This window comes from Lithobates pipiens, unplaced genomic scaffold (genome assembly GCF_037356315.1).
Source record: "Lithobates pipiens isolate NorthernLeopardFrog02 unplaced genomic scaffold, aLitPip1_a1.2 Scaffold_35, whole genome shotgun sequence".
Taxonomy (NCBI): domain Eukaryota; kingdom Metazoa; phylum Chordata; class Amphibia; order Anura; family Ranidae; genus Lithobates; species Lithobates pipiens.
This window is the reverse complement of record NW_027507811.1, coordinates 2207997-2232876: the sequence shown is the minus strand read 5'-3', so window position 1 is coordinate 2232876 and position 24880 is coordinate 2207997. Positions and strand designations below refer to the sequence as shown.

At 46.5% G+C, this 24880-nt stretch overlaps 2 protein-coding genes across 5 annotated transcripts in view; both read left to right on the top strand.

Moving 5' to 3' along the window:
- Positions 1-11840, top strand: part of LOC143955878 (uncharacterized) — a 201633-nt gene extending 189793 nt beyond the window's left edge. Inside the window, exons 1-5 of one of the 4 annotated variants that reach the window (XM_077466000.1) lie at positions 9849-9918; positions 10035-10132; positions 10222-10434; positions 10514-10720; positions 10819-11773. In XM_077466000.1, coding sequence (XP_077322126.1) covers positions 9888-9918; positions 10035-10132; positions 10222-10434; positions 10514-10720; positions 10819-11022 — 753 coding nt within the window. In that variant the 5' untranslated portion in view covers positions 9849-9887 and the 3' untranslated portion in view covers positions 11023-11773. Of the gene's footprint in view, positions 1-9848; positions 9919-10034; positions 10133-10221; positions 10435-10513; positions 10721-10818 lie in introns of those variants that run through there. The other 3 variants (XM_077465998.1, XM_077465999.1, XM_077465997.1) reach the window with 3 other exon arrangements.
- A 451-nt stretch (positions 11841-12291) lies between these two features.
- The window catches only part of LOC143955436 (uncharacterized), a 70901-nt gene continuing 58312 nt past the window's right edge, over positions 12292-24880 (top strand). The window contains exon 1 of the mRNA XM_077465483.1: positions 12292-14497. Within this exon, the coding sequence (XP_077321609.1) occupies positions 12587-14497 (1911 nt within the window). The 5' untranslated portion in view covers positions 12292-12586. The remainder of the gene's footprint in view (positions 14498-24880) is intronic.

Here is a 24880-nt window from a genome sequence, read left to right as displayed (position 1 = left end):
GACAACCTCACTATATGATCTAGGGAATGGTATGTCATGAGAGGAGGTAGTTCCCGGATTTGGGCTATTTTCTATATTCACAGAAGGAATGGTTTGGTTAGGGGGTGGTGCTAAAAATAATTTTTGCCACCCAAATACATTATTTGTTTTGTAGTCGTTCGTATCCCGGGAATATTTTTTCTGTTTTTTGTTTTTTTGTTCGCGATCTTCTTTTTCCAGATGGTTGAGTAAATTGGACGAAAGAGAGGTGTATTCAGGCGAACCTTTGTAAATATTCAATTTATCTTTGATTTCTTTAATTTCCTTATCTAGGTTCGTTAAACAGGCCTTTTTCTTTGAAATAAGAAAAGAAAGAAAATTAATTCCCGCCTCGTTTAAATATTTGAACCAAGAATCTGGATCTGATTCTCCTTGTTGTGGGCAAATATCCCATCGGAGACTACGGGGAACCATTTGTTCAGTAATGTATTGCTGTAAGAACACCAAGTCCCACTGTAGATGTAATTCAGTAGACATGATGTTTTTCAACCTTGTGAAAAGGCCCCCTATCTCAGTATTACTACTGTTGGGGACAAATACCCCCTCAGTATTCACTTTATGTGAGGCTCTGTAGTCAAATACATCCATTATGACTATGGGTGACAAAAAACAATTAAAAACCCTTATCGATAAAGGTTTTGAACAAAAAATTTTGAATAAAAAAGAAAGAGCCTTTTTGGTTCCAGTATCCCCCAGAATACCTACTATCTATTATCTGCCTAAAATCCATAAGAGCCTGACGGCCCCTCCCGGTAGACCAATTGTGAGTGGCATCAATTCTGTCACAGCACGTATAGGCAGATATATAGATTTTTATCTCCAACCACTCGTTAGAAAAATGCCTTCATACATACAAGATACAGGCGATACCATCAGAAAATTGGAAAGTACACATTTTCAAGGACAATGTATTATAGCCACCGCTGATGTGGCATCCCTTTATACCTGTATCCCACAGGATAAGGGGATCCAAGCGGTTCGTTTCTTTTTAGATCAAGAACACACACTAGTTCCTTGCCAACGTGATTACATCATAGAATTATTAGAATTCGCCACTAGCCATAGTTACTTTTGGTTTGATGGTCAGTACTATTCGCAAAAAAGGGGGGTGGCCATGGGGGCTAAATTTGCGCCCAGTTTGGCCAATCTTTTCATGGCCAAATGGGAGGAGGATGTCGTCTATGCTCAGCGGAGCCCATCATTGATTTTGTGGGTCCGTTATATAGACGACATCCTCCTCCTATGGGGAGGCACCCCTGAATCGCTTTGTGAATTTTTCAGTGGTTTAAATAACAACGATAGGGGAATTTCATTAACCTATCAGACCAGCATCGATAAAATACAATTTTTAGACTTGGAAATTGGAATCACGTCAGGGGGTTTTAATTTGAAAACACATTTCAAGTCCACCGACCGTAATAGCTATATTGCCATCGATAGCTGCCACCATAAAAGTTGGCTCACCTCTGTCCCTCGTAGTCAATTTATTAGACTACGTCGCAACTGTACGGATGATCGCATTTTTCTTGAGCAGGCGAACTGTTTAAAAGAACAGTTTTTGGACAAGGGATATCGTGCGCCTACTTTGGAAAAACAACTACAGGAGGTTTCAGATATAAATAGGGATACTCTTTTGCAGGTCAAAACCCCTCGGAATGACAATGACAAATTTAGGTGGTCTTTCATAACCACCTTTAATACACAACATAGGCAAGTGAAAAAGATCTTCAGTAAACATTGGGACATTTTGAGAAAGGACCCTGTGCTTGGTCCAAGTCTTCCTGAAAAAGCCAACGTTTTGTTTAGAGGGGCTCCGACTCTGCAAAGTAAAATAGCCCCCAATATCATTAATGCCCCCATCCAGCCTACTTTTTTTCACAATTTGGTAGGTTACTACCCGTGTAAAAAATGTAGCGTATGTCAACATAACGCATTGACTCAACGAAAAATTTCAGAATTTACATCTACAGTAACAGGGAGAAGATATTCAATTAAGTGTTTCTGTACCTGTAAGACCAAATATGTGGTCTATTTAATAACCTGCCCTTGTGGGAAACAGTATGTCGGCCGTACCACCAGGCCTTTTTCCACAAGGGTTGGTGAACACATTTCTTTGATCAAAAGTAAATTGTCTAAACATACTGTGCCTAGACATTATAGGGAATGTCACAACAACGATTTAAGGGGCACACAATTTGTCGCGATAGACAGGTACACCCCACCCTGGAGAGGGGGTCCCCTTACACGTGGGGTCTCCAGGTTGGAGACTTTTTGGATCTATGAGCTCCAATCCCACTCTCCACTCGGTATGAATGTAGAGTGGGACATTAATGCTTTCATAGACGACTCATAGATGCTATGTGCAATGCGTAATCTGGTATCACAAAATTTATTTGCAAGTATATTTTATTAAGCAGTCTGTATTTATTTTCATTTGTATTTTTATATTAATTTTATTTTTATTTTATGTTCTCTTTTTTTGTTTTTGGTTATACTAGTTGTATACATGTATATCTCCTGTGTCAAGACAGTTTGTTTAAATCACAGGATTATAAATCTATATCATGCGATACACATCATGTATAATGGGATATATGTTATGTATATCTCTTTTATTATTGTCAAGTTCTATTTTATTTCTTGGCCACTAGGTGTCATTGGCACACTTACAGCAGCATTAGAGAGGAGATAATGTTGTTTACATATCCAAGCCTCGTTTCCATTTTCGTTCCGCACCGGAAGTGATGCTTACCTACTTCCGGTTCCCGTGTGATCATGGACGCACACTTCCGGTTTTCATGCTGGGATTTTTAATGAGAGTTTAATATACCTCCATACCTTTCTATTCAAGTCGGAATAAATGTATATATATGTAAGGGGACGGTCCCACATTCCTGTTAGTGGTCATATCATTGTAATAAGTAAGTACCCTTTTTTCTTTTTTCATCACAGTTCACTGTGAATGGGTGGAGCGCATGCCTGTTGAGGTGTGGAACGCACGCCACACCGTCACTTCCGTTATAACCGGAAGTTGACTGATTACCATTTCTAAATTATGCCCTCCAGGCCTAAACAGATTGGTTATATGGGTGGAACGCATAACGATAGAGGCGTGGAACGCACGCCCGTCCGCCATTTTGAAAACCGGAAGTGGGCTTGATTATGACACTTGGGGTAAATGCATTAGTTTATTGTACAAGTACCTATATAAGGCAGTATGACAGTAGCAGGAGCCCACCCCAGATGATGACCTGTAGGTCGAAACGCGTCGGGAGGACTCCGCTACTGTCACCTTTGTCTCTCTGACATGCTTTACTATCTATTCTGGAAATGTGAGTTTTAGAATATTTTTTATTAAAGGTTTTTTTTTAAAAAAACGTTATTATGCCATGTTGGCTTTGTTTCTTCATCTTCCATGCCTGAGTTGTTGTCGGATTTACACATACATATGAAGAACTGTGATTACATCTAGTCGTTTGTGGTGATCGTATACGGCACGATTGATACATCCAACCTTTGGCTAGGACCATAAGCTTTGATTGACCCCTGAGACGTATGTCTGCTAGGGTCATCTAGATCCGGTAAGCCTGTACCTTATAAGGTGGTGGGACCGTCACAGGGTGAAACAACATCTCCTCCGGTTTAATATCACAGAACCTTGGTTGTCAGCACAATACGTTTGGATTGATACTTTGCACATTCTCATATGGACCATACGCCTGTTTATGGACTTTTATTATTTATCACTAGCAATGTTTGCATATAATTATAGTCATTGTTTGGCTTCTTTTTCACTGGGATAATTTTTACCCACAAAATCTCTATTTTGTGGTTTTCACATATATATTTATAGATAATCTTATAGTCATTTTCTTTGTCACTAAATTGTAATATTTCCCCTTGTCTTGGGGTCACTTTATATGTATGTAGAGACACAGGAATATGTATGACTACTAAAAACACATAAGTTGAGCGCTTACACTTTACCTTTGACATGCTCTAATCATGGATGCCATGGGTTCGATGGCTACGGCAAAAAGGAGGGGCGACAGTGGGCACCCTTGTCGAGTGCCCCTGTGCAGGGAGAATGGGGCGGAAACATGTCCCGCCTCTCCGATAGTCGCCCGAGGCGAGCAATATAATAGCTTCACCCATGACAGAAACCCATTCGCCGAAGCCAAACTTACCCATGACAGCCCATAAGTATTCCCACTCCACGCTATCAAACGCCTTGTGGGCGTCCAGCGAGAGCAAGGCCCGATCACCCACATTCTCTCCTTGTGTTTGAAGATTCAAGTAGAGCCTTCGGAGATTAACGGCCGTAGACTTTTGGGGCATAAAACCCGCCTGGTCCGCGTGTATAATAGAGGAGATGACCCCATACAATCTCAAGGCCAAAACCTTGGCCAGGAGTTTGATATCGCTCTGCAGAAGGGATATTGGTCTATATGAGCCCGGGTCTAAGGGGTCTTTACCTGGTTTTAGAAGGAGAACAATATTAGCCCTGGTCATGGAGTCAGGCAGACATTGGCATTCCCTTGCGTAATTAAGTACTCTCAATAGGCGAGGCAGAATTGCCTCCCCATATTTTTTAAAGACCTCCATTGGGAGACCATTGTCCCCCCGGGGCCTTACAATATAAATTAATTAAACTAACAATATTAATTCAACCACTTGCAGCTCCCTCTATTGTACAGTCTAGTTGTGAAGAAAATGTATTCTGACTCACAGTAGCTGTGTGCGTCTGGGTAATTGGTTGGGGGTTACTGTAGGTCAGGCTTGAAGACTCTACGGGTCAGGCCTCTCGTACCTTCCCTTTGGTTCTAAAAGCTACCAGAAGTTTCTAGAAGCTAGTGGGTGGAGGCTATGATCTGCATATTCATGGGAATCTGACCAATCCCCAGGTAGGTGGCTTGGCAGGGTGATTGGGTCAGCCCATATATTTTGGGGAGCCTGACCAGTAGGGATAAACCTTGTTTGATTCACACCAGAACTTTCGAACATCGCAAAAGTTCAGAAACAAAATAGCGAACCCCATTGAAGTCTACGGGACACGAACTTGAAAAATCGAAAGTGCCCATTTTGAAGGCTTATGTGCAAGTAATTGGGCATACAATGGTTATCGGGGGGCGGGAACTGCCCTGGGGGACATTTATCAATGAAAAAGTTTGTAAAAAACATCATTTTTTCATTAGCAGTAATTTATTGATGTTTAAAATGAAAGCATAAGAATGAGAAATAACAATAAAAATGAAAAATTCAATATAGTACTTGGGGGTCCCCTTAGTCTACCTTTAAATTGGCACATCTGTACCATGTATAGAACCTGCTGCAGCAATAACTGCATTTATAAAGCCCCAAAAAAAATTCCCTGGAAGCTTTCTTTATTTTGTAAGCAACAGCTTGGCGAGACAGTCTGTATGATGAGGCCACAATGTAGTGCATTGGGAACATGATTGCAGATTTTTTGGAAAAATTCTGGTGTCTCTTTCGTAGACTTTGGATACAAGTAACGGGTGTTGAAAAATTGGGCTTTGGGTGTCAATGGCGCCTTTACACTGTAAACCTATAGAGGTACTCTTGATTAAAGCAAGAATTGGCCTTTCTGTCAAACATTTTAATGACATGAACCTTCAAACAGGTGCGGTAAAATTTGGGTGTTAATTGTGCCCATGAAACCTACACCAAAAAATTTATTTTAACCAACACCCACAACACTAGGCAGCCTAGAGGTCTTGCAGATATTTCACATCCCAAAAACACCTAATCAGCGACATCGGAATCAGAGGCATCATAGAGTAGCTGCTGGTAATCTAGGACAGATTCATGTTGATAAATGTCAGCCGGTCTACAGAGTCTGTGGACAGACGTGCTCTATTATCAGTAACAAAACCTCTGGCAGCACTGAATGCCCATTTGGAAAGGGCCAATTGTCTATACTCATGACCCAGTAACCCAGTGGATAGTCAACTGGAAAGCTCTCCATCTCTGTTTTTGTCCCTAGATATTCGTCGACCATGTGATACAGACGCTGCCGATGGGATGTGGAAGCAGACAGCCCTGGGTGGCAAGGACTAAAAAAAATGAGCAGCCATTGGCATGGGGAAAAAAAGCAGAACTGGCCTGAGAGTGTCATTGTGCCATACTCACACAGGTACTCGTTGACGGCACTCTGCTGCATGTGCAGCCACTGCAGGATTGCCAGAGTCGACTTCCACCTGGTGGGCATGTTAAAAATTAGGCGGTTTAACGGCAGGTGTAATTCCCGCTGAATTTCAACCACCCGAGCACGGGCTGTGTATGGTTACAGACTCTTCTGTAGCCATACACTCTTCTGGCCAGCTTTAGCAGATCTTCCAACCCTGGGTACCTAATTAAGAAACGCTGCACCACAAAATTGAGGATATGTGCCAGGCAACTTTCCCTGTCTAAGGGGGCAGACAGGAGGTTTGTGCCATTATCGCACACCACCATTCTTGGCTTCAGCTGGCATGGCATGAACCACCTCTGGGCCTGTCCCCGCAGAACTACAACGATCTCTGCTCCGGTGTGGTTCCTGCCCCCTAGACACACCAGCTGAAGCCCTGCATGTCATATTTTAGCCTGACTCATTGAATAGCCCCTTAAATGCTTAGGGCCTACTTGTGACTCATAGGACTATTCAGCAGAGGAGAGCATTGAGGAGGAGGAGGTAGAGCTGACAAATCAAGCATCATCACCACTAGCTGTATGGAGACGTGGCAGCAAGCTGCAGTACTGAGCCCTGTCCTGCATCCTCTGAGTTACCTATTGTGATATGAACAAAATATATCTCTGACCATGCTTGCTGAAGCACATGTCAGCAGTAGCGTGGACTTTGCAGCTGACTGCCTTGCCCAATGATGCCACAACATTGCCTTCCACGTGATGGTAGAGAGTTGGACTGGCCTTACGTGAAAAGAAATAGCGACTGGAAAGGAAACCTGCCATTGTGGTACATCACATTCTGCAAATTCGCAGGGGCCAAAATCCAACATCACTAAACAGAGGAAATGATGCCCTGCCTGAGGACTGACCAAGTCCACCTTTGCCTGTGGACACCTACGCTGCTGAACCCCTCACAGTGTCATGGGAACATCTGCCTCTCCTTGTTGTCCTCCCAGACATGATGGGGGGGAGGTCTTATTAACAAAATGTAATAAAGATGTGGAAATGTGTAGGTGGATGCGCTTTAATCAATGGAAAGTGGTGTTTGGTGCACTTTAACTTGAGTACTCACTACAGAGACACACTCCACTGACACACTATAATATACTGCAGTAAAACTGCACTAACGCACTACAATATACTGCATCAAATGTGCAGTAATAGACTGAAATATACTGCAGTAAACCTGCCCTGACAAAATAAACTGACACTAAAGTAAATATGATCGGTTGCACTTCACTCACCTGCACTCTCTAGATTCACACTACACTGACAATAGAATCAGAATAGCACACTAATGCCGCATACACACGGACTTTCTGACAACAAAACCGTGAAATTTTTTTTGAAGGTTGCTGGCTCCAACTTGTCTTGCATACACACGGTCACACAAATGTTGGCCAACAATTACGAACGTAGTGACGTACGGCGAGCCCATAAAAAGAAAGTTCAGTAGTCATGCGCCACCCTTTGGGCTCCTTCTGCTAGTGTTGTGTTTGGTGAGCATTGTTTCCGAGCATGCGTGGACTTTTGTGCGACGGACTTGTGTACACACGATCGCAAAGCCCGCCAACAAATTTTTGTTGGCGGAAAATTTGAGAACCTGCTAGCCAACATTCGCTGGCGTAAAGTCCGACAACAAATGTTCGATGGAGCGTATACACAGTCGGACTTTCTGCCAACAAGCTCACATCCAGCATTTGTTGTCGGAAAATTTGATCATGTGTATGTGGCATAACTGTCTAGTAGCCCTGAGCAGAGCCCTGTTCTATCTCTCTCCATGCTGATATCACACTACAAATGCCCACTAATGAAAGAGAATACTTTTATAGTGTGGGGGGCTGGACTAAGAGCAATGAGCCATGATTGGATAGAGTCATCATTACTTTCTCTAAACATGGCTCTGACAGTGCTCTGTGCCCTGATTGGGGAAAGCTTTCATTGCTTCAGCCAATCAGGGCTCTCAAGGCACCGCGCAGCGGCACAGTGCATTGTGGTCGTTCAAACGGCCGAACGCCCCGGCATTTTGGGTGTTCTTTCAACAGGCTACCAGCCAATGTTTGGCCCTAACTCATGCTCGGGCCGAACCATTTGCCCATCCCTAATGCTGAGTGAGCCAGGAGAACCAGAGAACTGGGAGCTAGGACCACAAGCCAGGTGCTTCGGTGTTCTCTGTTATCTGTTTTTGCTGGGGAAGAACCCCCCCTCCATTCATCCTGCCCCCCTCCTGTCACTCTGCCTGCCCCCCTCCTGTTATCCTGCCCCCCTCCTGTCACTCTGCCTGCCCCCCTCCTGTTAGCCTTCCCCCCTCCTGTCATCCTGCCCTTCTCCTGTCACTCTGCCTGCCCCCCTCCTGTTAGCCTCCCCCTCCTGTCATCCTGCCCTTCTCCTGTCACTCTGCCTGCCCCCTCCTGTCAGCTGATTCCACATAATATACTGGAATGGCTGAACAGCCTTAGGGGCTCATTTACACAAGTCCCGATCCACATTTGTATTGCTCTTCAGAGGGCATTTGACTGGCAGGGAGGAGGCGTTATATGACCTCCTCACCACCCGTTTAAACCCCACAGCATCGCCCCGCAATTTAATGCATCGCGCATGGATGCGGGAAGCCCCCATTCACTTGGATGGGCCACATTCGGCAGACATTACTGCCCACTGAACCCAACAGTGCAGACATGTTTTGCCGCACTGTGATGCAAAGAATTTTTACTGTGGCAGGTGTGCATCCCCCTCTGCTGCCTTTTCAGCTTAAGGGGAATAGTTGGGTAGCAGTTAAAACACAGCTCAACCTCTAAATTTTACTGTTCCCCCAACCACACATGTAAACGAGGCATAGTCGATCATGTTTGGAAGGTGTTTGACAGGTGGTGACACCTGGTGGTGACACCTGGTGGTGAAGAAGTGTTATGTTGCCTCCTCACCACCTGTCTTTAACCCCTAAAATCCTACGCTACAATGGTGTAGCCATGTGCATTGCAACAGAGCCCCATTCAGGTGAATAGGTTGAGTTAAGCAAGCGCAGCACTAACATAGTTTCATAGTTATAGTTTCATAGTTAATAAGGTTGAATAAAGACACCAGTCCATCCAGTTCAACCCGAGCGAGTGTCTACAATTATCCCTATCCCTGCACATTCACATTCACATTGGTCCCTAACCTCAAGGAGCCCACAATTCAAGGTCCCCATTCACATACTAGGGCCAATTTTGGACAGAAGCCAATTAACCTACCTGCATGTCTTTGGAGTGTGGGAGGAAACCGGAGGAAACCCACGCAGGCACAGGGAGAACATGCAAACTCCAGGCAGGCAGTGTCGTGGTTGGGATCCGAACCAGCGACCCTTCTTACTGCTAGGTGAGAGTGCTAACCACTACACCACTGTTCCACCCGATAAACATGGTCGGGTTTGGCTTGAAGAAAAGGTGGGAACCCTAATAAGGATATACAGTACATACACACATACCGCACAAGGCCGTGTTCACACTACGAGACGTTTCTTGGGGCTGCAGTTCCTCTGAGCTCCACAAGATGGTGATCTTCTCACTTCCACCATAGAGACAGGAAGTCTCTATGGAAGACAGGAAGTGATGTCAGGCACAGACAGGAAGTGACGCCCTAAATAAATAGCAAGTTACAGTTGATTGCCGAGTCAGGAGAAGATGGACAATCAGCCGCCCCTCACATCACCGGGTAAGAGGGGACTTTATTGTAAAGGAGAGAGCAGTACGGAGGCTCCACCTAGATCCCCCATCATCTGATAAACACATAGAAACAATGTATTCAGTCAGTGTGTGTGTTTCCTACAGATGGATCCAGTAATGGGGACCCACCAGAGAGATGTCCCCGTCCTCTGTATTCCCGGGATTCCACACAGGAAGGTCACACCATCCCCCACCATCATCAGGTAGGTGAGGAACAATTACTGATAGTATCATTAGGATCTGTACATTATCTGCATTGTTACCATTGATGTCATTTTTATTATATATTCAGAGTGGAAACCTGAGAGATTCTAAAGTTGAGATTAAAGAAGAGATAAAAGAGGAGGATGATGAGGATGGGGTGATGGAGGAAGAGCACAAAGATCTGTACCAGGACACCATGGTGGAGTCATCCAGCTACAGGAACCCACCAGAGAGATGTCCCCGTCCTCTGTATTCCCGGGATTCCACACAGGAAGATTACACCATCCCCCACCATCATCAGGTAGGTGAGGGACAATTATTGGTAGTTCTGATTTATACACAGCATGATTGTTACAATGAATATTTTATTATATATTCAGAGTGGAAACCTCGGGGATGATAATATTGATATTAAAGAAGAGTATAAAGAGGAGGATGAGGAGTATGGGGTGATGGAGGAGTTTTCAGAAGGACACAAGGATATGATGGAGCCACCAAATACCAGGAACCCACCAGAGAGATGTCCCCGTCCTCTGTATTCCCGGGATTCCACACAGGAAGATCACACCATCCCCCACTGTTACAAGGTTGGTGGGACGGAGAATCTAGAACATGAACTGGTGGAGATGATGTGTGAATCTTCTATCTTACAGATGATATTTTCTCTCTGATTTTCTTGGTTTAGAGTGGAGATCCAATGGATATAGAATTTGAGGTGAAATCAGAAGAAGAAGAGAGGTATGTGAGGGATGATCAGCAGTCTATGGAGGAGGATGGAATAACGGGGACATTTATAGAGGAGGACACTCCTACAGAGATCAGCACAGGTGGGTCATTAACACTAAATACATTCCTCCACCCATACTGCTCACTGATTGGTCCAGAGTAGGGCGGGGGCTGGGTGATATCAGCCTGTAATCCCCTGGTCACTTTCCTGAGCTGTGTTCCCCGTCCTGTATTCCTGGATTTCTCTCCGATAATCTTCCTTCTCTGTGCTGCCGCCACAATTTATGGATCTAGACTGGATTTATGGAGATTCTGGGGATCAGCTGGCAGCAAAATGTTGATTTTCACCTTAGATGTTGCTCAACCTAAACACATGATGCAGGGGAGTCAAACTCAGTTTGATCGTGGGACGCATCAGCATTCTGATTGCCCTCAAAGAACTGGGTGTACCTGTAAGGCAATATAAAAAATGTTCTCAGAAAATAGGTACAGGAACTCAACCAGGCCATAACCCCACCCCTCCCACTGAACAGCATCGAACAGTGGGTGTGGCCCAAATTACACTAGCAGGGTGGAGATCTTAAGGGGGCAATAAATACCAAAAGTGCATTATGTGCAGAGAGAGTGCAGCTTCAGGGAGCCCTATGACCAGATTTCAGGTGTCCGCAGTGTACAGAGTGCAGAGTTTAGGAGTGCTCTGTGTGCAGGGTTGAGGAATGCACTACATACAGAGTGCAGGGTTGAGGAGTGTGCTATATAAAAAGTGTAGGGTTTAGGGATACACTGTGTACAGAGTGCAGAGTTTAGGTGTGTGCTACATAAAGAGAACAGGGTTTAGGGGTGCACTGTGTGCAGAGTTGAGGGGTACACTACATACAGAGTGCAGGGTTTAGGAGTGAAATGTGTACAGAGCGCAGGGTTAAGGAGTGCATTACATACAGAGTGCAGAGTTGAGGAGTGCGCTACATACAGAGTGCAGGGTTTAGGGGTGTGCTGTGTGCATGGTTCAGCTCTCTTTCACAGTCTATGCACATCTCACTTCCAGCCCTCTTTGGCTCTGACCTCTGCACCACTCTCCCCCATCCCCCACCTCTACATCTTCCTCCACAGCCCTCATCTCTCATCTCCCCCCCCCCCCCCAAAAGCTTCCTTGTATCTGACTTACCCGGCCCATCTCTAGTACCTCCCAGCAGTGTAGGAGGCTCCACCTCTCTCACTTGCAGAGAGGTCATTGGTTGGTGTCTGTATACCCGACCCAGAGACAGATAGGGGTCACAATGCCGCTTACCATATGATGCCCCTCCCACACTGCACCTGTCTCTGCATCTCGCTTGTGAGTTCCGGGCAGGCAGGGATCAGTGAGCACCACCAAGAGGAAAGCTGTTCTTCTAATCACAGAAGGCTTTCAAGTTTACAAGTGATAGTGGTGATGGGGAAGCGGAGGACGAGAGTCGGAGGTGGCAGAACGAAGTTCCACCATGTTCTGGCTGAAAAAAACCTTAGATGTGAGGGCCACACGAAATATAGACTGGTGGGCCGGATTCGGCCAACAGGCCTTGTGTCTGTCCTGTGCCCGGGTCTAGCAAGATCTCTGCCAGAAGAATTCTCCCGGGGTCACTCCTATAAAAGACAGTTCAGCAAGAAATGATCTGGTAGGAGATCAGAGGACCCATTTACTAGTTACCTTGAGGGGGGAATTGTAAGATCCTCAGAGACAAAGCTGCCTGATGTGGGCGGAGTCCTGGTTTAGGGGAACCAATCAGCTGATGTCTAGTAATAATCTTTGTATTTCTATTTTAGTAGATGGACGGGAGATGAGGAAAACCTCAGAGGATTGTCTCACTTTGTCTCCAGACTGTAAAGTAGAAGATGAGGACATCACACAGTATAGTCCAGGAGAAAACCCGACTACCTCAAATGTCCATCCGGCACCACACAGTGTAGATGGACCATCGTATTCCTCTTATCCTGAGGAACCTCAGACTGTGCGGGACGGTGCCGGACCATCGTATTCCTCTTATCCTGAGGAACCTCAGACTGTGCAGGACGGTGCCGGACCATCGTATTCCTCTTATCCCGAGGAACCTCAGACTGTGCGGGACGGTGCCGGACCATCGTATTCCTCTTATCCCGAGGAACCTCAGACTGTGAGGGACGGTGCCGGACCATCGTATTCCTCTTATCCCGAGGAACCTCAGACTGTGCGGGACGGTGCCGGACCATCGTATTCCTCTTATCCCGAGGAACCTCAGACTGTGCGGGACGGTGCCGGACCATCGTATTCCTCTTATCCCGAGGAACCTCAGACTGTGAGGGACGGTGCCGGACCATCGTATTCCTCTTATCCCGAGGAACCTCAGACTGTGCGGGACGGTGCCGGACCATCGTATTCCTCTTATCCCGAGGAACCTCAGACTGTGCGGGACGGTGCCGGACCATCGTATTCCTCTTATCCCGAGGAACCTCAGACTGTGAGGGACGGTGCCGGACCATCGTATTCCTCTTATCCCGAGGAACCTCAGACTGTGCGGGACGGTGCCGGACCATCGTATTCCTCTTATCCCGAGGAACCTCAGACTGTGAGGGGCGGTGCCGCCCCTCCAAAACATAAGAGGTTTTCCTGTAGTGAGTGCGGAAAACGTTTCCGTTCTAACTACGATCTTAATGTGCATAAAAGATCTCACACCCGAGAGAAGCCTTATTCCTGTGCTGAGTGCGGGAAGTGTTTCAATTCTAAATCCCATCTTAATGTTCATAAAAGATATCACACAGGTGAGAAGCCGTATTCCTGTGCTGAGTGTAAAAAACGTTTCTTCATGAAGTCCCATCTTTCCATACATCAGAGATCTCACACGGGTGAGAAGCCGTATCCCTGTCCTGAGTGCGGGAAATATTTTTCAGATAAGCCCAGTCTTTACACACACCAGAGATTGCACACGGGAGAGAAGCCATATTCCTGTCCTGAGTGTGGGAAGTGTTTTTCGCAGAGATCCATTCTTTACAGACATCAGAGATTGCACACGGGGGAGAAGCCGTATTCCTGTTCTGAATGCGGAAAATGTTTTTCACAGATAACAAATCTTTACATACATCAGAGATTGCATACGGGGGAGAAGCCGTATTCCTGTTCTGACTGCGGGAAACTTTTTTCGCAGAAGTCCATTCTTTACACACATCAGAGATCTCACACGGGGGAGAAGCCGTATTCCTGTTCTAAATGTGGGAAAAGTTTTGTACATAAATCAAGGCTTGTCACACATCAGAGATCTCACACTGGGGAGAAGCCGTTTTCCTGTCTTGAGTGCGGGAAATGTTTTTCAGATAAGTCCAATCTCTATTATCATCAGAAATCTCACAAGGGGGAGAAGCCGTATTCTTGTCCAGAGTGCGGGAAATGTTTTTTACTTAAGTCCCATCTTTATGCACATCAGAGATCTCACACGAGGAAGAAGCCGTGTTCCTGTCCTGAATGTGGGAAAAGTTTTGTATATAAATCCAGGCTTGTCATACATCAGAGGTCTCACACGAGGGAGAAGCCACTTTCCTGTCCTGAGAACGGGAATTGTCCGTCACAGAAGTCCTCTGTTTACAGTCATCTAAGATTGGACACGGAGGAGAACGAACTTTCCTGGTCTGAGTGAGGGAAATGTTCCTCACTGAAGTCCTGTCTTCCTGTATAGTGATGGACGAACTTCCGACGGGACGTTTCGCGAACGCGAAACGCGAACGGACACAAACGTTCGCGAAAACGACCGTTCGCCGCGGGCTCCATTGACTTCAATGGGAGGCGAATTTCGCAAACCTTTAGGTCGAATTTGCGGCCACGGGGTAATTATTAGGGGGTAGCACGTAGTCCCACCACCTGGACAATAGCATAATACATGTATGAGGTGAATTTGGGATCGATAACTACAAGCATTTTTTTTTTATTTGGGAAATTGTTCTGACAATTCAGGACTATGGAGCTAATGAAGGCAATGGAGGAGAGGGAAGGTCAGGGACCAGGGTAGGCAAACAAGAGGGTGCAGGAGATACAGAGCACTGACAGCAGCACCGTAATACAGAGCACTGACATCAGCACCGTGACATACAGCGCTGACAGCAGCTCCGTGACATACAGCGCTGACAGCAGCTCCGTGACATACAGCGCTGACAGCAGCTCCGTGACATACAGCGCTGACAGCAGCTCCGTGACATACAGCGCTGACAGCAGCTCCGTGACATACAGCGCTGACAGCAGCACCGTGACATACAGCGCTGACAGCAGCTCCGTGACATACAGCGCTGACAGCAGCTCCGTGACATACAGCGCTGACAGCAGCTCCGTGACATACAGCACTGACAGCAGCTCCGTGACATACAGCGCTGACAGCAGCTCCGTGACATACAGCGCTGACAGCAGCACCGTGACATACAGCGCTGACAGCAGCTCCGTGACATACAGCGCTGACAGCAGCTCCGTGACATACAGCGCTGACAGCAGCTCCGTGACATACAGCACTGACAGCAGCTCCGTGACATACAGCGCTGACAGCAGCTCCGTGACATACAGCGCTGACAGCAGCACCGTGACATACAGCGCTGACAGCAGCTCCGTGACATACAGCGCTGACAGCAGCTCCGTGACATACAGCGCTGACAGCAGCTCCGTGACATACAGCGCTGACAGCAGCTCCGTGACATACAGCGCTGACAGCAGCTCCGTGACATACAGCGCTGACAGCAGCTCCGTGACATACAGCGCTGACAGCAGCTCCGTGACATACAGCGCTGACAGCAGCACCGTAAGCAGCCCCAGGAGGAAGTCAGCACAGCACAGGGATGGTGTGATCCCCTCATAATAAGAACCCCCAGGAGGAAGTCAGCACAGCACAGGGATGGTGGGAGCCCCTCATAATAAGAACACCCAGGAGGAAGTCAGCACAGCACAGGGATGGTGGGAACCCCTCATAATAAGCAGCCCCAGTAGAAATATGACACCGCTCAACCTCTTCAAAGAGGAGGGTAGGGGCATATAGTACGGTGTGCTTTTTTGGGTCAGGGAAGTGAGCCAAATGAATTAAGAAGGTCTGTGTGCTTGATTCCAAAAATTGTTTATAGACATATACATGGTCTACTGATCACATGTGTTGAATTCCTCCGAGATCCATGCCTCATTCATTTTTAGAAATGTGAGGTAGTTAACACTGTCGTGAGCTAGGCGAGTACGCTTATCGGTCACAATCCCCCCTGCTGCGCTGAACGTCCTTTCGGACAGGACACTGGATGAGGGGCAAGCCAACAGTTCGATTGCAAATTGGGCAAGCTCTGGCCAGAGGTCAAGCCTGCCCACCCAGTAGTCTAGGGGTTCATCACTCCTCAGAGCGTCCACATCGGCCGTTAACCCAATGTAGTCGGACACCTGACGGTCTAGGCGTTCCCTGATGCTGGATCCGGATGACACCTGTCGATGGGTCGGCTGAAAGAATGACCTCATATCCGAAGTCACCAACACATCTTCAAACCGGCCTCTTCTTGCAGGCGCTGTTGGATTGGTACCCGCAAATCCTTCTCTGGGAGTGGGAATTGCTCCTCTGCCAGCGCACGCAAAAGCAGAATGCAGCATTTCTCGAAGCAAGGCCTGGAAGTGCTGCATTCTGACAGCCCTCTGCGACGGCGGTAACATTTCCGCCATTTTGTGTTTGTACCGGGGATCTAAGTACGTTGCCACCCAGTACTGGTCCTTGACCCTCATGCTTTTTATACGGGGGTCCCTATTAAAACACTGGAGCATGAAGGCCCCCATTTGCACTCAAGCGGAAGGTATGTGGTGGTGGTGGTGTTGTTGGTGGTAGTGTCTTTGGGGGTGCACATAGCAGAGAGTGAAGAAGAGGGTGCAGATCGAGAGGATGAGGAGGGTGCAGAAGAATAAGGCTGAGTGAGCCACTCAACCAAGTCTGGTGCGTCCTTTAAAGTAATTGAACGCACCTTCTGCAACTTCCCACTTTGGCTCAAGGCTGTTGCTCCTGCCCTACCCCTACCACCCCTGCGGAAGGGCCTGCCTCTTCCTCTGCCTGTCATTTTTTAAATCACCCTGTGACAAAACTCTTAGTCCCTATACCGCTGAAGGACTGCTGCAGTATAGGGCAGCGGTCAGCAGTAGTGCACGTCAACCCTATGTATTGTGGACCGATAGCGGTCCTTACAGAACAGCAGACTGTACTGCACTCAGGCCTATGTACCGTAGCACCCTATACCAAGTTACCAGTCCTTATAAAAACTTTTGTGGACCAAGCAGGTTGTGTGTTAGTGTTTAGCAGACTGTGCGTCAGTCCCTATACCGCTGAAGGACTGCTGCAGTATAGGGCAGCGGTCAGCAGTAGTGCACGGCAACCCTATGTATTGTGGACCGATAGCGGTCCTTACAGAACAGCAGACTGTAACGCACTCAGGCCTATGTACCGTAGCACCCTATACCAAGTTACCAGTCCTTATAAGAACTTTTGTGGACCAAGCAGGTTGTGTGTTAGTGATTAGCAGACTGTACGTCAGTCCCTATACCAATGAAGGACTGCTGCAGTATAGGGCAGCGGTCAGCAGTAGTGCACGGCAACCCTATGTATTGTGGACCGATAGCGGTCCTTACAGAACAGCAGACTGTACTGCACTCAGGCCTATGTACCGTAGCACCCTATACCAAGTTACCAGTCCTTATAAGAACTTTTGTGGACCAAGCAGGTTGTGTATTAGTGTTTAGCAGACTGTGCGTCAGTCCCTATACCGCTGAAGGACTGCTGCAGTATAGGGCAGCGGTCAGCAGTAGTGCACGGCAACCCTATGTATTGTGGACCGATAGCAGTCCTTACAGAACAGCAGACTGTACTGCACTCAGGCCTATGTACCGTAGCACCCTATACCAAGTTACCAGTCCTTATAAAAACTTTTGTGGACCAAGCAGGTTGTGTGTTAGTGTTTAGCAGACTGTGCGTCAGTCCCTATACCGCTGAAGGACTGCTGCAGTATAGGGCAGCGGTCAGCAGTAGTGCACGTCAACCCTATGTATTGTGGACCGATAGCGGTCCTTACAGAACAGCAGACTGTAACGCACTCAGGCCTATGTACCGTAGCACCCTATACCAAGTTACCAGTCCTTATAAGAACTTTTGTGGACCAAGCAGGTTGTGTATTAGTGTTTAGCAGACTGTGCGTCAGTCCCTATACCGCTGAAGGACTGCTGCAGTATAGGGCAGCGGTCAGCAGTAGTGCACGGCAACCCTATGTATTGTGGACCGATAGCGGTCCTTACAGAACAGCAGACTGTACCTCACTCAACCCTATGTACTGTAGCACCCTAGACAGACCAAGTTACCAGTCCTGATAAAGAGCTTTGTGGAACAAGTGAGTTGTGAATGATTAGCAGACTGCAGCAGAAGGGCAGCAGTCAAGTATAATATTCTTTCTATATTTGGAAGAAAGAATATTATACGTGTACAAGCCTATTACCGTACCACTGATACCAGTCCTGAAAAGAACCTTTGTGGAACTAATAGTAACAGCAAGTCTTTAAAATTATCCTCACTGCCTGACACACTGCTTCCTGCCTGTCCCTATACAAATTGGCAAAAAAGAGTAGGCTGGAACGATTAGCTGGAATAGCTCTTTTGTGGACCTGATAGTAACAGCTAATGATGATGATGATGATGATGATGAAGAAAGACTAATCTGGCTGAGCTGTCCCTAAAATAGCAGCATACAGCGCTCTGTCCCTTTATCTAAACTGACAAAAGAAACTCAGGCTGCTGACCTAACACCTATACCAGTCCTGAAAAGAACTTTTGTGTACCAAATAGCTAGCGTTTTCTCTGTCCCTACTCCACACAGGATCCTTTCCCTACAGTGACAGAAGAAAGAATGTAAAATGGCCACCGGATCGGGTGTATTTATAGGTTAGGGGGAATGTCCAAGTGTCCATGAGCTGTCATGTCTCAATTGGTTGTCCTGTAACACATGATAAACGTGTCACGAAAGGTTAAAGTTCTTGTATACATTAAACACGTAAGTCCGCCGGGGCGAACGACGGAAAAAGGCGTTCGAACCCGCGGACGGCGAAAGTCGGAAATTCGCCGCGAAACGACCGCCGGGCGAAACGTTCGTCCATCACTATTCCTGTACATCAGGGGGTCCCACACAACCCTGGAGGTGTATTAGTGAGTGCGGGAAATGTCTTGTATATGAATGTTGCTGGACATGTGGGGAAGAAGCACCCCCTGATATACACCTCAGATATACTCCATGGCTGATCTTCATCATGGAAGAAACAGTTGATAAGGAGATCAGAGATCACCAAAGACATGGATGAAGTGTTGTACCGTGTCGGCCATTGATAGCAGGAGAAAAATAAAAATGGAGTCATTACCTCTCATTGGCTGAGTACATTTTGTAGTGTAAAAATACAGAGGTCTATATTTATAACATTTAAATAAGAATGAATATAAAAATAAAAAGGTATTCACCTACCTGTGACAAATTTTGGTTGTATTTTATTTCTTGATGATCATTGACTTGAGTGACCATAATGCTGTGTTGCGTTATTTTTACTAATGGTGGTACAGAGTTTCAGGAAAAAATACCACATGATAGCCACTAGATGGAGCTAAAGATCATAAGAAATCAATGTGTTCATTAAGTTACGGACAGAATTTTTCATGGCTAGGCAAATGCTTTGCACGGTGTTAGGTCAGGTTTGAGGACTCTACAGGTCAGGCCTCTAGTACCTCCCCTTGGTTCTAGAAGCTACCAGAAGTTTCTAGAAACTAGTGGATGGAGGCAAAGAGGTTATGATCTGCATATTCATGGGAATCTGAGCAAGCTCCAGGCAGGTGGCTTGTCAGGGTGGTTGGGTCAGCCCTTAAATCTTGTGGAGCCTGGCCAGTAGGGATGGGCCGAACAACGAATATAGTGCCTGGGGCATCCCCTTAGTCCACCTGTAAAGTGGCACATCTGTACTGTATATAAAAGCTGCTGCAGCAAAAATTGTATTTATAAACCAAAAAAATGACATTTTCCCGGCAAGCTTTCTTTATTTTGTAAACAACAGCTTGGTAAGCCAGTCTGTATGATGAGGCCACAATGTAGTACGCTGGGAACAAGATTAGAGATTTCCACAGATAGAAGTAACAGGTGCATAAAAATTGGTCTTTGGGTGTCGGTGGCTCCTTCACTCTCTAACCCTATAGAGGTACTCTTGATGAAAGCAAGAATTAGCCTTGCTGCCAAAAATGTACATGTAATGCACCTATCAAACAGTTGTGGAAAAATTAGTCTTTGGGTGTTAATTGTGCCCAAGAAACCTACACCAAAAAAATTCTTCCAGATGAAATCAACACCCACAATGCTAAGCAGCCTAGAAATCTTGTAGATTCCACATCCCTAAAAAGCTTAATCAGTGACTTCGGCATTAGGGGCTTCATACAATAGCTGCTGGTAATCCAAGGACTGATACATTTTTGATAAACGACAGCCGGTCCACAGAGTCTGTGGACAGACGCCCTCTTTTTCAGTAACAAAACCTCAAGCAGCACTGAATGCCCGTTCAGAAACCATGTTGGATGCAGGGCAGCATACTGAGCAAGTTCTGACCAGTGGTCTATTCTCATAACCCAGTGGATCATCAACTGGAAAACTCTCCATCTGTTTTCGCCCCTAGATAATCATCCAACATATGATGCAGACCCTGCTGATGGGATGAATGAATGAATGAATGACTTATATAGCGCTACCTATACGAACTGAATCGCCTCTGGGCGCTTTTTCTTGCCACCGGTGTCCATCTGCAGCTATTTATGCGGTCCTTTAACCTGTAGAGTCCCGACACACTTACAACATTGACATACACATATTATGGCCAATTCTTTTTGGACAGGGTCTAATTAACCTACCAGCATGTCTTTGGAGTGTGGGAGGAAACCGGAGTACCCGGAGGAAACCCACGCAGGCACAGGGAGAACATGCAAACTCCAGGCAGATAGTGTTGTGGTCGGGATTTGAACCAGCAACCCTATTGCTGCTAGGTGAAAGTGCTAACCACTACACCACTGTGCTGCCCTGTGGATGTGGAAGCTGACATCCCTGGGCACTGAGGAATAAACATATTGTGAAATGTATCACTTAGGCAGCCCCCTTCTCCACCGCTCCTCTCTTGACCAACAGAAGCAAACTTATATTTTCCACTGTTACACTGTAACCTACCAGAATCTGGAAAAGCATTAGATAAACTCCTCTTGAAGGTGTCCTCAAGAGATTTCATCTTCTGCACTCTCCGTGGGGACGGGATGAGTTCTGAGACTTTCCCCTTGTAACGGTGGTCAAGGAGGGTTGTCAACCAATAGTTATCCTTCTCCTTGATGCCACGTATTCTCGGGTCCTTTCGCAGGCTTTGAAGCATGTGGGTGCCCATGCACAGCAAGTTTGCGGAGGCATGAGAAGCAGAGTCCTCGTGTTCACTGAGGATTACAGTATCTGGAACTGCCTCTTCCCAGCCACATACTACTCACAAGAGTTCTGGGGACAGAAAACCATCTCTTAAGGTTTGATGTATGTCTTCCTCTGTTCAATGCCTCGAAAACTGCCAGAATCCTCCTCCTCCCTCTCCTCTTGTGTGTTTTTTGGCGTGGCAAGAATGGTGTCTGCATAAAACGGGGCCCTGAGAGTAAAGGAAGTCTTCCTCCGGTTACTCTGCCTTGAGTGCCCTGTCCATAATGCCACGCAGAGTCTGCTCCAGCAGGAACACAGCAGGGATTGTGTTACTGATGCATGCACTGTCACGGCTTGCCATCCTTGTGGCCTCCTCAAATGGTGACAGTACAGTGCATGCATCCTTTATGAGCAGCCATTGGTGTGGGGAAAAAATGCCGAGCCAGCCTGACTGTGTAATTGTGCCATACTCACACAGGCACTCGCTGACGGCCCTCTGCTGCATGTGCAGCTGCGGCAGCATTGCCAAAGTCAAGTTCCACCTAGTGGGCATGTCACAAATCAGGTGGTCTATGGGCAGGTGTAATTCCCGCTGAATTTCAGCCAACCGGACACTGGCTGTGTATGACCTCTTGAAATGGCTACAGACTCTTCTGGCCTGCTTTAGCAGGTCTTCCAACCCTGGGTACCTATTTAAGAAATGCTGCACCACCAAATTGAGGACATGTGGCAGGTATGGCACATGTGTCAACTTTTCCTGTCTAAGGGTGGATAGAAGGTTTGTGCCATTATCACACACCACCATTCCTGGCTCCAGCTGGCGTGGCGTGAACCACCTCTGGACCTGTCCCTGCAGAGCTACCAGAATCTCTGCTCCGGTGTGGTTCCTGTCCCCTAGACACACCAGCTGAAGGACTGGTGTGTCTAGGGGACAGGAATGGCACCTTTTAGCCTGACTTATTGAATATCCCCTTGAATGCTTAGGGGGTACTTGTGGTAGGACAATTCATCAGAGGAGGGCATGGAGGAGGAGGTGGGGGTAGAGCTGACAAATTCTGCATTATCACCACTAGCTGTATGGAGATGTGGAGGCACAACAAGCTGCAGCACTGAGCCCTGTCCTGCATCCTTCCAAGTTGCAAGCAGAGTTACTAAGTGTGCTGTGAATTAAATATATTATCTCTGACCATGCTTGCTGGACCATATGTCAGCAGTAACGTGGACTTTGCGGCTGAATGCCTTGCCCAACGATACCACAACATTGCCTTCCATGTGATGGTACAAAGCTGGAAGGGCCTTACGTAAAAAGAAATAGCGACTGGGGAACCCACCCTTGTGGTACAGCACATTCTGCAAATTTACGGAAGGGGGCAGAATCCATCAGATGGAATGACGGGAGTTGTAAAGCCAGCAGCTTTGACAAGCTGGGATTTAGATGCTGGGCATGTGGGTGGCAGTGACTGTATTTTTCTTTCGCTGCAGCAGATGGTGCAGAGAAAAATTTGCCAGCTATAGTCTACAGCTGGTGGTGTGATACTGGCAGATGCGCTGCAAGGACCTGTGACACCCTGCGCTATAACATCATCCTTGTCAGTAGAGGCTGCTGATAGGTCATGAGGTATAGCGGGGGCAGACTGAGGTAAGGAGGAGGAACAAAATTGCGTCTCTTTTGTGTGGCTTTCAGGTGCTCTTGACAATGGGGTGTGTGGTGGGAGGTTAAATGCCTTGTCGAGTATGTGGTACCGAAATGACTGGTGTTCTTGCCACGCTTGATCTGCTTGAGGCAAAGTTTGCAAATTGCAACAGTGTGATCGGCTGCACATGTACTAAAAAAGGCCCAGACAGCTGAGCTGTGGGAAGTGGCACAGGAAATAACAGCTCCACAATCTGGTTAATTAGGGTGGCTGCTCTCTACTCTTCCATGATGGCTGCCTTATTGGGGTTGTGCCTCACCTTCACTTTCCTCTTCTGCTCTATCTGGCACCCAAGTCGCATCAGTGACCTCATCCAACATGGAAATACGCTGTGGCTGGGGGAATATGACTGCCAATTTGTGTACTAGTGTTCCCCCGCTCTCTGTAGGCTCATGTTCCTGCCTTCCTCAACCTCAGGGCCAACATCTGAATCAAGTAATGGCTGTGCATCATCAAGGTGCAAGTGGCTGACGCTGTGTTCAAATAATTCCGCTGATTCCTCCATGCCTGATGCTGGGGCTATGGCAGGAGTAGCTGTGGACAAGGAGGTAGGTTTAGCCACTCTGGCAGCTGCAGTGGACTACACACTAGTCTCTGCTTGGGTGACAGAGGGTGCGGAAGATGAGGACGGTTTAGTAAGCCAGTCCACCACCTCCTCTGCAAGCTGTGGCTGGATAGCACGGGCAACATCACTAAACAGAGGAAATGATGCCCTCCCTGAGGACTGACCATGGCCACCTTTGCCTGTGGACACCTACGCTGCTGGCCCCCTCACAGTGCCATGGGAACGTCTGCCTTATTACCAAAATGTAATAAAGATGTGGAAATGTGTACCTGGATGCACTTCAATCAATGGAAAGTGGTGTTTGGTGCACTTTAACCTGAGTACTCACTACACAGACACACTACAATATACTGCGTTAAACGTGCACTAACACACTGAAATATACTGTGTCAAACGTGCAGTAATGCACTGACATAAACTGCATTAAATATGCAGTAACGCTTGAAATATAGGACGTTAAAGGATTTGTAATGCACTGACATACATTAGGTTACATGTGCAGTAATGCACTGAAATATACTGTGTTAAACGTGCACAAACGCACTGAAACATACTGTGTTAAACGTGCACAAACGCACTGAAATATACTGTGTTAAACGTGCACAAACGCACTGAAATATACTGTGTTAAACGTGCACAAACACACTGAAATATACTTTGTTAAACGTGCACAAACACACTGAAATATACTGTGTTAAACGTGCACTAGCGCACTGAAATGAACTGCATTAAATATGCAGTAACGCACTGAAATATAGGACATTAAGCGATTTGTAATGCACTGACATACATTAGGTTACATGTGCAGTAATGCACTGAAATATACTGTGTTAAACGTGCACTAGCACACTGAAATATACTGTGTTAAATCTGCACAAACGCACTGAAATATACTGTGTTAAACGTGCACTAGCGCACTGAAATACACTGCATTAAATATGCGGTAACGCACTGAAATATAGGACGTTAAACGATTTGTAATGCACTGACATACATTAGGTTACATGTGCAGTAATGCACTGAAATATACTGTGTTAAACGTGCACTAGCACACTGAAATATACTGTGTTAAATGTGCACAAACGCACTGAAATATACTGTGTTAAACGTGCGCAAACGCACTGAAATATACTGTGTTAAACGTGCACTAGCGCACTGAAATGAACTGCATTAAATATGCAGTAACGCACTGAAATATAGGACATTAAACGATTTGTAATGCACTGACATAAATTAGGTTACATGTGCAGTAATGCACTGAAATATACTGTGTTAAACGTGCACAAACGCACTGAAATATACTGTGTTAA